The 14,297-nt window shown below is 52.7% G+C and overlaps 1 protein-coding gene across 1 annotated transcript in view; it reads right to left on the bottom strand.

The window, feature by feature from the left end:
- Positions 1–14,297, bottom strand: part of ABHD12 (abhydrolase domain containing 12, lysophospholipase) — an 89,032-nt gene that overhangs the window by 6,785 nt on the left and 67,950 nt on the right. The window contains 7 exon segments of the mRNA XM_017862549.1: positions 480–562; positions 1,633–1,712; positions 2,122–2,159; positions 3,110–3,239; positions 7,113–7,158; positions 9,301–9,331; positions 12,441–12,560. Coding sequence (XP_017718038.1) covers positions 480–562; positions 1,633–1,712; positions 2,122–2,159; positions 3,110–3,239; positions 7,113–7,158; positions 9,301–9,331; positions 12,441–12,560 — 528 coding nt within the window.

Genomic DNA, 14,297 nt, shown 5'->3' with positions numbered 1-14,297 from the left:
AAAAAAAAAAAAAAAAACTATATGGACAAAAACTAAGTATTATTTTAATATTGCTTTACTTCTATGATCTTTTCAGATTTCTTATTTCTTTCTCTGTCAGCCAGGCTGGCGTACAGTGGTGCAATCACGGTTCTCTGCAGCCTTGACATCCCCAGGCTCAGGTGATCCTCCTAACTCAGCCTCCCATGTAGCTGGGACCACAGGTACATGACACCACCATACCTGGCCAATTTTTGGATTTTTTGTAGAGACAGGGTCCTGCTATTTTGCCCAGGCTGGTCTCAAACTCCTAGGCTCAAGCAATCTCCCTTCCTCAGCTTCCCAAAGTGCTGGGATTACAGGTATGAACCATGGTCTAGAGAATGACCCTACATACTCTGAATTCCATCCTATTTGATTACTGTGACTAAAGAGGCTCATCCAAGGGTTCTCAGAGTTTTTCTAAATAGGAAAATTAGTTCCTATCCCATAGTACTCACTTTTCGTCATTTGCAAATTTAATTCCACTGCTTGTAATAGGATCAAGGAAGAACCAGTCAAACCCAGGGAAATATCGATATATCTGGAGACAAGATGGAAACCATTTTCAGAAGTGTTGGTTAAGATATCCAGGCAAAGGTCAAGGGTGCAGACAGTTTAAGTTCAGGAATCTACAAGGCGTTGCCCATAACTACCCTACCTAAGGGAGCAGGGGTGACATTGCCAAGGGGCCATCAGAGCTGTGCCCTGGCACCTTCTGCCCTGGCTGTGTCCTGGCTTTGCTGCTAGGGACAGAAGAATCACCTGACAGGCCCCACAGACTGGCATGGCAGGGGCTGCGCTGCAAATGGTGTTCCCGCACCTCCCAGCCAGGGCGGAATCCAGCCCAGAAACCAGTCTTCCCGCAGACACCAGGGCCGCCACCCCTGAGAAAATGGGGTCTATGGACAGTTTCCTCACACAATTTAAGAAAAGCAGCACCAAAAAGTAAGATAAGATAAAAGGCTCTTCTGGTCGGTAACAGAACAGCATGAGGCCAGGATGGGCTGACACAGGCCCAAGAATCCATGGCCAGTGGGGAGCACGAGGATCACAAACCAGAGCGAGAAGGAGGGGAAAATAACTGGCTAGGTTTTAAGAGAAGGTCCAAGGTTCCATTCCCAGCTGGGGAGGGCACAGGTTGGGTAGGGCCTGGCTTACCCAGAATTCCCACTGGGGTTCACCCAGGCCTTTCCCCAAGATACAAGTGGGAGGCCAGACTCCCTGGTCCACAGAGGTCAGCCCCCCAAGCACTATCCTCATACACAGAGAGGGGGGCACCCCCAGCTCCACTCCTGAGCGGGAAGGCAGGGCTGTCAATATAATGCAGTCAATGACACCACATGGACCCGGCCTCCACTGGGCCTCGCTGCCCTCACATGACCCAACTATGACCTGTCATTTCACCTGGCTACAGGTTATAAACTTCTCAGGCAGTTCTGTGGCCAAAACTAGTATTAATTTTTAATGAAATCTGTGTTCATTAGCATATTTAAATAATTTTTAATAATCATAACCTATCCTATAATTATTTCTACAATTATCTTAATAATGAGTTATTTCTATAATTATCTTAATAATGAGAAGTCAATTTTTAATAAAATATGTACTTGCCACTGAAAATGGATGGCTCTTAGCTTCTTCGCGGATATTAGTGAATGGAGATTCCAATATAAGGGCATCTGGAGGCGTCTCTAGATAAACAAACAGGGAACTGAGAGGTGGGCATGAAGCCAGTGACATACACCTGCCCTGTGGGGCTCTGAGGGGCTCCCAGAAAGCACAGGGAGACCACAGGGCCTCCCCCAAGGCATCCACCTTGGCACGCCTCAGATAGCTCCAGGGGCACCCGCGGCGCGCCGGAGATGGCTCCGGTCACTCCTAAAAAGTAGACTTGCTGATGCAGCCTCTCTGGGGCCAGGCCTGTGTGAGGCTCCTAGCTTCTCAGGTGTATCATGGGAAGGGCGGCCTGGTCAGCCCCGGGGCCCCCAGAATGCCCAGCTCATGCTGCTCCGTGAGGATGCTGAGCACTTGCAGCAGGGCCGGGACTGGGGAGCACCCTGAATGCTCACGGCCACGGATGGGGCCCAACAAGGCACTCACCTCGCTCACAGAGACGCCGCACCAGATTTGTCGCCACACTAGGAAAAAAGAAAAACAGCTTAGTTGAGTTATGATAAAATTGTTTGAGATGATATGGGCCTTATGCTGGAAAGTGCTCAGAGGAGCCATGGGGTCTGTGGAGCTACTGGAGTTTGAGGACAGAGTGGGGGAAATGGAGATTCCTCTAGCACTGGGGGTGACCTGACTGCCCTACCACAGGTGACCCCTGCAATGAGGGTTGTACCCACAGCCAGTCTCCTTGTCCCCAAGGTGTGTCCTGCTGCCTCTCACTGCCCATGCCCTCCCATTGGCAAGGCCGCCTGTCGGGTGGGGGTGGCCAGCATCTGGCTGCACCTCTACTGGAGCCACCACACCCAGTGCCTCTCGCCATCCCAGGACCACACCTGGCAGACCATGCAGACGGACAAAAGGATGGCCAGTGCCCCCCACCCACTCCTCTCCTGGATGCTTCCCAGCCTGCAAGAGGCCATTCAGGCGCTGGGAGAATGGGCTGCCCCGAAGGGAAAGGCAGCAGAAAGGGAATGGCAGTGAAGGTCTGGGGACGGGGGCCGAGAGCAACGGTTCCCGCAGAGACTGTGGACCTCGCATCAGCAGAGATGACTCAGGCTGCCCACAAAGGGTGTGAGGAAGTACCTCCTGTCCGGGCCTCTGTGAGAAGCAAACCACCCACTGTGCCCTCCCCCAGCTCTGAAGACGCATCTTCCTCAGGGCCAAGTCTCCCTGCGGAGACGCCTCGACCTCCACGGCCTATGTCTGTCCTGAACTACTTTCTGGACGAGGAACTCAAATCCTTTGGAGTATCTTTGGAACTTCCCCTCCTGCCTCTGCCATGGGGACGGGAGCAAGGCTGATTGGGACTAATGGTGCCACAGGGTTTTCAGGGATGGCGGGCTCTCTAGATCCAGGCATGGGAGTCATCAGGAATACTGGCTCCCACTAAAGGCTGCCTCCTGCTGGGGTCCCTTACCCAGTGCCCAGAGAGTGGCCCCAGATGTACACAGGGTTGTCACCACTTCTTGCTTTGATCCAGTCAAAAACGTGGAGTGCGTCATAGGTCATGCCCCGCTCAGATGGCGTTCCCACCGAATCACCCCAACCTGGGAGGGAGAAACGGCAGGACAGGGAGATCAAAGGCAGTTCACAAAACCTGGACAAACATACCTCCCCAGGGGAGCCCAGGGTCAGGAGGGGACAGGGAGGGGCCCGCTCAGCCCGCCCTTCCAGAGTCCACAGACCCACCCAGGCCACTGGGCAGAGCAAACAGTGGAGAGAACGGGCACACCCCCATATCCCCACCAGCCCTGGGGAAGGCAGCCCAGCAGCAACCCTGCCCCGCCCCTGCTGACTGCACAAACCAGACGTCCCCTCACAGGGTCACTAAGTTGGTGAGCTACAAATTTGAATGGCAACTAACAACAAGCTGAGTCAACAGATCACACAGCTTCAGAGCTGGCACCAGCATCCTCAGGCCAGGGCTGCGGCTTGCCTCACCCTCTTGTGCAGGGGGGTGAGCTCACCTTCTCCCTCTCTCTTTCTTAACAGACAGGCTAGTGAGGTCTGAGACAGTGGAAGCCTTTGCCACCACCATCCTCAGCTCTACACTTCTCCCCCCAACCCCAGCAGCATCCATGTGTCCCACTCCGAGCCCCGACGAGCATCAGTGCAGCTGGTGTGGTCAGATGAGCAGCCCCCGGGCCGCTGGGTGGACACCAACCTCCTTAAGGCCGAAGGCTTGGTTAGGGGCAGGATAGGGAGTGGAGTCCGGATGCTCCCAGAACAGGGAGGGCATTTCTGGGTGCAAGGCAACTCTGACCCAGGAAGGGGAAAGGGGCTGTTTTCCCTTAGGGTCTAATTAGCATCTTGTTTGCGTAATGGAAAACACTACCATCTCTGCCCCCAAAATTACAACCTCCCAAGGGTCCCCCCCCAGTCTCCAGCAAAGATGGAGTGCAATTATCTTTCCAGCAGCCCAGCAGTGAGTCATCATCAGATGATCTGAAAGCACCACAAAGGTCAGAAAGAGCAGGTTGTGCAGTGTAAGCAAACCCCACAGTTAGTGCAGGACTTGCTGTTTCCCGACTCAGACACTAGAGGAGGGAGGAGGCTGTGCAGAGGGCCAGGGCCAGGCTGGGAGGCAGGGGTATGGGGACATGAGACAGAAAGAAAAGAACAGAGATAGGGACAGGAGACAGAGACAGACAGGAAGACTGAGAGACAGGGACAGAGAGGCACAGAGACAGGCAAGAAGACTAACAGGGATAGAGAGACAGGCACAGAGACGGGGACAGGAGGCAGAGGGATGTAGACAAAGAGGCAGATGCAGTGAGAGAGACAGAGGGACAGTCGGAGACGGAGCTGGCAGTCTTGGTGCCAATTAGAAACGTGGAGACTCCACGAGAACTGAAACAGAAAGTGCTGCGTGGGATTTCATTTCCTGACAGAAGTGCGGGGAGATGAATGCAAAGAAACCACCCCTTCTCCCTCTCCTAAGGTCTCTAGCATGCAGCAGAAGAGAACCCGTGTCAGCAGAGAGAGAAGGAGAGGGCACACCACTTCCCACTCCTCATTCTGGAGTTTCTCCCAGCCCACAACTGTCATCCTGATGGAACTTTCTTCCCTGTGGGTGGCAGGCAGCATGGCGGCCCCCACAAGTGTCCACGACCCTGGCACTTGTGAATGTGTTGGGTCACATGGCTGGGGAATGAAGGGTATGGAAGGAATGAAAGCTCTAACTGCTGGCCTTGAGAAGGGGGTGATCCTGGACAAGCTGGGTGGGCCCAAAATAACCACAAGGGTCCTCATCAGAGAAAAAGGGAGGAGTCAGGGTCAGAGCCAGAAGACCTGGGATTCAATCACGGAAGAGGTGTGAGCCAAGGAACACAGGCGGCTGGAAAGGGCAGCCAGGCATTCTCCCTGAGAGCCTTGCTCCCGCCCTGATTCCAGCCTGGGGGCTGCAGATTCTGAATTTCTGACCTCCAGAACTGCAAGACACTACATGTGTGCTGGTTTAAAGCACTGTTTGTGCTAACATGTTACAGCAGCAAGAGAGAATTAACACAATCCCCATATCCGGGTGACAGCCTCTCTCCTCTGTCCCCCTCATATCTCCTCTTGGTCTGAGGATAGAGACACCGCCTGCCCCCCCGGGAGGTGAAGGCAGCCAGCCATGCTGCCATCAACTCTTTGATCTCTCCAGCTGAGGACTACATGGTGGAATACACTTTTTGAAATTTTTGAGACAGGCTCTCGCTCTGTCACCCAGGCTGGAGCGCAGTGGCATGATCTTGGCTCACTGCAACCTCCACCTCCTGGGCTCAAGCTTTCCTCCCACCTCAGCCTCCCGAGTAGCTGGATTACAGGCGCCTGCCACCATGCTCAGCTACTTTTTTTGTATTTTTAGTAGAGGTAGAGTTTTGCCATGTTGCCCAGGCTGATCTCGAACTCCTGGTTTCAAGCAATCCTCCCAAAGTGCTGGGATTACAGGCGTGAGCCACCATGCCCAGCCAGACTACACTTTAAAACAGTCTCTCAGCCAGGCACAGTGGCTCACTCACACTTGTAATTCCAACACTTTGGGAGGCCAACGTGGGCAGACTGACTGAACCCAGTAGTTCGAGACCAGACCAGGCAACATGGCGAAACCCTCTCTTAAAAAAAATAAAACAATATTAGCCAGGTGTAGTGGTGAGTGCCTGTGGTCCCAACTACCAGGGAGGCTGAGTTGGGAAGATCACTTGAACCTGGGAAGCAGAGGTTGCAGTGAGCGGAGATCACACCACTGCACTCCAGCTGGGTGACAGAGTGAGACCCTGTCTCAAAGCAAAACCAAAACCAAAACCAAAACAAACCAGTCGTTCACTGTTAACACCAAGTTATTTCTGTTGCCCATTAAGCCATAGTGTCCTTGGTATGTATCAAACTGTGGATTCTTGATATGTTCAGTGGCAAGCCCTGGTTCATTCAAAAAAGCAGAAATGCTGAGGTGCAGAAGAATCTATCTTCTCTCTTAACAGTTCTTTTTTTTTTGACATGGACTCTTGCTCTGTTGCCAAGACTGGAGCGCAGTGGTGCAATCTTGGCTCACTGCAAGCTCTGCTTCCCAGGTTCCAGCGCTTCTCCTGCCTCAGCCTCCCCAATAGCTGGGACTACAGGTGCAAGCCACCATGCCCAGTTAATTTTTGTATTTTCAGTAGAGATGGGGTTTCATCATGTTGGCCAGGCTGGTCAAAAACTCCTGACCTCAAGTGATCCTCCTGCCTCAGCCTCTCAAAGTGCTGGGATTACAGGTGTGAACCACCGTGCTCAGCCTTTCTTAACAGTTCTTACTGTCTTCATAACTTTAACAAGACAAGCTTTGATGAGCATAAACCGTGTCTGACGTCCAGCTGCAGAGACAGTGTGAGTCCAAAAAAGACAGGATCTTCTAATTTAAAATGTTGCAGGTTGGGTGCAGTGACTCACGCCTGTAATCCCAACACTCTGGAAGGCTGAGACAGGAGGATCGTTTGAGGCCAGGAGTCTGAGACTAGCCTAGGCAACATAGCAATACCCCATTTCTACTAAAAAAAAAAAAAAGTAGCGCGTGTGGTGTCGCATTCCCATAGTCCCAGCTACTTGAAAGGCTAAGGCAGAAGGATCCCTTGAGCAAAGGAGTTCAAGGCTGCAGGGAGCTATGATCATGCTACTGCACTCCAGGTTGGGTGACAAAGTGAGAGCCTATCTCAAAAAAAAAAAAAAAAAAGGTTGCTGACAGGGCATCTGCTGGGGGCTCTAGGTGCTGAGCCTCCCCTACCAGAAGGGGCTCTCCCAGCAGCTCCATCAGGGGCTTTGTCAGGACCCAGGACACCATCACAGCACAGCCAAAGCAGGTGCTGGCCTTGCTCCAAGCCTCTTCAAGTGAGGCCTGCCCATGGGATACTGCCAGCAAGCAGTGGAAATGTGCTCAGATGCTCTTGCAAAAGAAATCTCACCTCTGTAGTCAAAGGTGACCACATGGTAACCAAGGGAACTCAGCACCTGTAAAGTGAAAAATAAACATCTTTGGCAACAAATCCAAGCGTCTGTGTTGAGGGTAGCTTGCCGCTTACTAAACTCATCCGACTTTCCCTCCCGTGCCTTGTGCGTAGTGGCAGCTTCATAAAGACTGTGACATGCTGCCTGACTCCCGGCTGGGTTTTATGAAACCCAGATGCCAACTGCTGCTTCTGGACCTGTTGACATCCCTGCCTGGGAGCACAGGAAGGCTCTCCCTTCTTGCTGCTTAGACGCTAGGGAAGGATCCCCCTTCCTCCTGCTTAGAATTAGAGGGCCAGGTGCAGACTCCCGCAGGTCCCAGGTCCCAGGCCACAGCTCCACGCGTGCTGCAGGGCAGCCTCTGGGGGGGCCTCCTCCGGGGACAGACAGCTCTCGGTGCTGCAGTGTGATGGCAGACCCCCAGGAGGAGGGCTATACTGTGTAGAGACCCCATCTGAGGACCTTGCTGCAACCCAGTATTTCTTGGATTTTAAGCTCTTGTCAATTTTTTTCTGTTACTTTTTTTTCAATCCCTACAGACTAGCTGACCTCTCTCATTTAGATCACTACTCAACGCTCCTGTGCCCTTGCTGGGGTGTGCCCAGAGCAACAGGGGAGGCTGCCGCACCATCACGTCACCCAGAATCACAGCTCCCCTCTTCAGGGAGGGAGTTGGGTGCTTCCCCAGGGCAGCCTGCACTTCCCTGCCAGCTCCTAGCCACTGCAGAGTCTATACCCAGAGCCAACCTGCTCCAGCCCTGTTGACCTCAGTAGGGTGAATCATTTCTTTTAACAGAAACCTAAAGAAAGAACCAATCACTTCTCAAACTCTCCCCACCTTTCCTGACTTAATGCAATTTACTCCAGGGGTAAAATCCTCCAATAGCTCAGAGCTGAGTGTGCCCCTACCTCTGTCTGTGCCCCTGCCTCTGTCTGTATCCCCTTCTGTCCTGTGGGCCAGTGCAGATGGCCCTCTGAAGGGAGGAGAGTGAGGCTGTTCCAAGAGTAGCTCTTTGGCTCCAAGACCCAGATAACCAGATGAAGAACAAAATCAAGCAGCCAAGCACAAGTGAAGGTCTGCATGCCCTGTCCTAGACACCCCCTGGACGTGGGGAGATCTGTGGGTGCTCCCACTGTGTGCCTGGAAGCTGATTCAAATCCCACCTGCACCCCCTGCTGGGGTGAGCCTGCGATCTGGCAGTCAGTGTAGCACCTGGGGCACCTGGTTTCTCTTTTCTTTTTTTATTTTTTTTGAGACGGAGTCTCGCTCTGTCACCCAGGCTGGAGTGCAGTGGTGCCATCTTGGCTCACTGCAACCTCCGCCTCCCTGGTTCAAGCAATTCTCTGCCTCAACCTCCTGAATAGCTGGGATTACAGACGCCTGCCACCACACCTGGCTAATTTTTTTTGTATTTTTAGTAGAGATTGGGTTTCACCATCTTGGCCAGGCTGATCTTGAACTCCTGACCTTGTGATCCACTCACCTTGGCCTCCCAAAGTGCTGGGATTACAGACATGAGCCACTGTGCCCGGCCCTCTCTTTTCATTTTATACACAAGTAATGTAACATTGAAAAACAATTTCCAATGCCATTTATGTAGTCTGCCAATATCTGCACTTGGTCTACCAAGCCCATACATTCTGATTTTGGGGCCCAGGCCTAGAGGCAGTGTGATGGGCAGTCACAGCAGAGGTAGCTAAGGCCCTACCTTCCAGCACACCCGTCCAAAGGCAGTGTTAAAAAGGCCAACAAGAGGTCAGACATGGTGGCTCACACCTGTCATCCCAATACTTCGGGAGGCCAAGGTGGGAGGCCCAGGAGTTCGGGACCAGCCTGGGCAACATAGGGAGACCTCATTTCTATAAAAAAACAACAAAAATTAGCTGGGTGTGGTGGTGGCATGCACCTGCAGTTTTAGGAGGTTGAAGTGGGAGGATAGTTTGAGCCCAGGAGGTCGAGGCTGCAGTGAGCTGTGACCGTGCCACTGCACTCCAGCCTGGGCAACAGAGCAGGAGGACTCTGTCTCACACACAGAAACAGCCCAGCAATAGTTAACTCTCAAGCTGTGAGTCTGGTGACTCCCTTCACTTCCTGCCCTGGAAAGAACAGCCCAGGGAACAGGTGTGGGTGCCACCTGCACTCACCTTATAAAGCTCCACGCGGTGGTCACCTCCTCTGGAGAAGAAAATAGGACATGGTGTGAGCACATCTTCTCAGAGTCGGGCCCCAGGTCAACTTGTCCTCCGTACCCCAAACCAGGGAGAGGCCAAGGAAAGAGGGCAACCTCCTCCTTGGGTCCCCCTAAGTGGCCCCACACGCGCCTCTGGCAGTGCTGTGCCAAGGGGGAGATAGTCTTAGCACTCTGGGGAGATTTCTTAATGACTGCTTTTATTTTTCAGTAGGTAATGCACACCTATAGTCCCAAACTAGAAAGACACTAAAGGAAACACAGCAAGCCCTCATCCACCACACCCCAGCCCCTCCCAGCTTCCCCGTGCCAGGGACACCCTGTGTGGACGGAGGCTGTGCTCTAACAGGGCCTGTGTGGACACCTCCTGCCCTCACTTCTTGCTCCACACGTCTCAGCCAACCTTCAGAACTCTGCTTAGCTGCGCTGCCCTGGCCTCTTGTGGTCATCTCGGCTGTTTCCCATCTGGCACTAACTTCTATTTGCTGTCACGGCCACCCTGCCTTACAGCCCTTCACATGTGTGTGCTCCACGCATGGGATATGCTCCTAGAATCTCCTCAGAGAGACCCTGAAGTGCAGGAATGGCTGCCTCCTGGCCCTCACAGTCAACTACAGCTTCATCGTGCATGTCGCTACGGAGACTAAGTGGGCTCGGCACACACACCCCCATTTGTACTTCCTTGTCTGAGGCCTGTCTAGGCTCCCTTCCCGCTTTCTTTCCAGTTGTTGGCCAGCTGTTAACCTGGACCGACCCCACAGCAGGGACATGGGCCAACTGGGAGGGGGGCGGGTCCACACTCTCCACACTCCCTAGCTGTGCTCCTCCTTCCTCAGGAGCGGTTTCACCATTTCAGGTATGGGGGCAGGAGTGTTGCTGGTGGGAGACCAGGATGAGATGAAGGAGGAATCCAATAAAGTGCAGAAACAAAAATATAAAGGGTCAGGCCGGTGGCTCATGCCTGGAATCCCAGCACTTTGGGAGGCCGAGGTGGGAGGATCACTTAAGCTCAGGAGTTTGAGACCAGCCTGGTCAAACGGTAAAACCCGTCTCTACTAAAAATACAAAAATTAGCTGGGTGTGGCGGTGGGTGCCTGTAATCCCAGCTACTCGGGAGGCTGAGGCAGAAGAGTCACTTGAACCCGGGAGGCTGAGGTTGCAGTGAGCCAGGACTGCGCCACTGCACTCCAGCCTGGGCGACAGAGTGAGACTCTGTCTCAAAAATTAAAATAAAAAATAAAGGAAGAAGTTTCAAGACAAGGAGGAAACACTGCAAAATATTTTCAGTGATCACTGTAAGAGTTCATAGTAGCTCTTTCCTAAGTTTCTAAAATTTCCTACATTAAGCAAAAAAGTAACAGTTGCTGGGAATCCAGGGGGTCTGGACCTCAGGGAGACCCGTGTGGTGGATCCCGCAGACCAGCGAAACCCCACTGGGATGCACAGGACAAAGAAAGCAGGCAACATGGCTGCAGGTGAGGCCTGCAGCCAGGCACTCTCTGCAGGAGTGGGAGGGGGCAGCAAACCTTGAAGTCACAGCATCACTTTCTAACCTAAAGTTACAGGCAGGTTCTTTTTTTTTTTTAACCATGTGATGGGCACTGCAGAACTGAACCTTATTCACAGCCAACCACAGTTCTCTCATTTATAAAAAGATGCTGCAAGAGCTGTTTGTAGCCGCTTGCTCTTTGAAAAGCAGAAGAGAAACCCGCTGCAGCTTGTCCCAGACAAAGAAGAAAGGAAACTGTGCAGCACATGCACGATTCAGTAGCTAGACACGCCGTCCCTGGCACAGAAACCGCCTTATGCACCATGCCGCTGGGCTCTTTCAGCAATGCCCTCTGCAGGGCTCCACCATGCAGACACCCACCTAGGCCTGCTTTCGCCTCCAGAAGGGCCCAGCACGGCTCTCCTTGCCGGCTCTGCCTATAAAATGTTTGGCCCCAGCCCTGACACACCCTGGTGCCACAGTGGACCTCGGCCCTGGCCCTGCAGCAGCCCTGTCTCCGTGCTGGGTCTGCCTCTGCGCTGGCTCCTGGCTGCCTCTCTCACACACGAAGACCTTGGTGGTTTTCAAACAATGCTTTGTTCAGAAAATGTATCCCCCCTACACCCACCCTGGGCTCTCCCACAGAGGTTCTTCTGAACAGCAGTCACATGGTGTGGAAGGAGCACCCTTTAAGGCAGGGAGGCCAACTCCAGGGCAGCCAGTGGAAAGGACAAGCCATTAGGCCCACTCAGGAAAAGCATCTGAGATAGCACTGGGCAGGGCTGATCAAACAAAGCGCATGTACTTCACCAACAGCCCGTTAGTGAGCGGAGAGCCCACACTGTAGGGTGGCCTGCAAGGACCCCAGCACCTGGTACATTCAGCCTCTCCCTCCTGCCCCTTCTCAGCACCTGCCACTTTTTTCCAGGAAGTATGCCTCCTCCTCCAGGGCTGCCCAGGCTCTGGCTTCACCTGTCTGCCACCTGGAACTATCTTACAGGTAACAAAGATCTGCCTGTCACTTCAGGCTGCATGACAGATATGGGGAAAACCAGCTGCCAGTGAGCTGGAGCCGCCCATTCCCAAGGGCATGAGGCTGCCACAGTCAAGTGCCACCACGACCCCTCCTCAGAGGGACCCAAAGCCCTCACTCTCCAAGAAACCTGCTCCCCAAATCACATAACAGCAGATACTGTGCCCTTTGCGATTACAACAGGGAGAAAAAAACATGCCCCTCTGGCCGGGGAGCTCAGCCCCTGACCGAGACTCAGCCTCCTCCATCCCAACCCAGGCTGGAGTTCCAGATAGGCGACAGTCTGCACACAGCTTCCCACACTTGGTCCCTGCAGAAGACAGTCCTGCTGGCCTCAGCCTGTGGGAACCCTGCTTCATGTAACGTTCACCTAAACTCGGCCTTCCCTCAACCCCTTAAGAACTCTGCCTTTCCCTTTGTTCTTGGGAGGTTCTCCCTCATTGCAGTGGATCAGTACTCCTGATTTTCTGGGGCTGCAGGTTAGCCCCTGCTGGTTTCTGGCAGACTGGGCAAGGACATTCCCACCCCAAAAAGGAGCCGTGCTCCACAGCGAAGATGGGCTCCTCTCCCTCACCTGGTACCTGCGTTCCCATGCAGGTACAGAATGATAGCGTGGCTGGAAGCCAAGGCATCCTCATACCACATCTGGTCTTTGCCTTGGGCGTTCTTCCACCAGACTGCGGGGACGGTATGCCTGGAGACAGAAGCAGAGGGGAGCGCAGGATCAGATGCTCCTTCCGTCCTCATCCAGGCGACTGCATGTGGTATTACTTAATCAGCTCAAGTCCAGACAGCAGGGAGCTGTAGACCCCATCTAACTACAGGGGAACAGATGGGGGTGGGTGGTAGAAAACTAACCCCATCACTAGAATCAATAACTACAGAACTGCAGGCTGTGTGGATGGTGCTGATAACTTCAGCAGGAGTGTTCCCTGATTGGCAGGCCAGCCTCCTATGGGGCCACAAAGGCTTGCAATGTGCCAGTTACCACTGACGCCTGGCAGAGAAGCAGCACTTAGTTCATCCTAAGTAATAACATTTTCCTCATATGTGCCCCACATCCCACTTAACCCCATGCTTAAACTGTCCACAGTTTCACTCACAATGGATTTTAAACAGTACATGCTGTCACGTTTGCTAATTCAGCAACACCAATGTTTGTGAGCCAGACTAGAAACCGGGCCATCGCTGACGCCATTTCTAACGTCGAGTATGCACCAACTTCCCGGCCTGCTCATGGTCCACGCCTGGCTGGGCACTCTGAAGCTGCTGGTCTAACTAGCCAAACCCTCCTTCAGAGAGATACTAAGTTTAATTTTAACTCAGGCCAAATCGAATATTGTTAATCACTGGGGAGGGTCGAAATTAATCACTTTTCTGTAAAGTTTCTTCAAATTCACTCTGGATACCAGTGACAAGAATCTTTAAAAAAAATTTAATGGCCAACTTCTTATTTTCTAGATTTTAAGCTTCAGCATCTCATCTAACTTCTGGCTCTGATCCGTTCAAGAGGATCACATTGTGGGGTGGATCTAGTCACTATGATCATCACTCCCATACGGTTATAAACTTGAGGGATACGATGGCACATTTTGAAGGTGCTGGGAGCAGATGTGCTTCCAGTAGCCAGCCCACCCCAAACCTGGGTTCCTGACAAAGAGCCAGGGAACTCCTAGCCAGCAGAGAAACCCATTCCTGGGCCTCTCCTCTCAGCAGACAGGCGATGGCCAGGCATGGCCAGGTATGGCCCGCAGGCTTCACGCTAGGCCTTGAGGCCCTCCTTTCAGGAAGCTGGTGGGAGGGTCTGATTAAGTGATGGTGGGGGCAGTTGGTGAGCTGGGCCTGCTGCTGCCTGAGGGCCCACTGTCATTGTGACTGCCTAGGGCATGAGAGTGGACAGCAGCCACACCCACCAACACACAGCAACACACGGCATGGCACCGCCTTGAGACTTGCCACTAGCATCACTAAACAAAACCTTCTCTGGTAACTGATAATATATGCAGGTGTTGTTAGTACTTCCAGCCTAAGTCTTACCACCATAAACACCCTCCTGCAATAGGACAGACTCATATTAACCAAGAAGAGGGCTAAGTCCCACTCAGCAGCTCTGTGCAAAACAGGTCACGCTTCAGACAGAAACCTGGAGTCCCACAGTCACACGTTGGTCAGTAAATGCTAGATTAAATCAAATCAGGAAGTGACAAAAGACTTTAATCCCAGCACCAACCACTAAGAACAAAAATCTCTCTTCTTGTTTTATGTTCTTTACCAAGGACCACTGTTAGAAATGTCTGAATGTTCTCTCATCCACACTGGGAAGCTACTCACAGCATTTCATTTAGAAGCTTCTCACATACACAGTGGTTTTCTGAGACAGCGGAAAGGGACATTATGGCTACTGAAAAATAAATTCAGCTAGATAAAGGGG

This window comes from Rhinopithecus bieti, unplaced genomic scaffold (assembly GCF_001698545.2).
Source record: "Rhinopithecus bieti isolate Rb0 unplaced genomic scaffold, ASM169854v2 scaffold_56174, whole genome shotgun sequence".
In the NCBI taxonomy this organism is placed as follows: domain Eukaryota; kingdom Metazoa; phylum Chordata; class Mammalia; order Primates; family Cercopithecidae; genus Rhinopithecus; species Rhinopithecus bieti.
The sequence above is the reverse complement of the archived record's forward strand: the minus strand, read 5'-3'. Positions and strand labels throughout refer to the sequence as shown.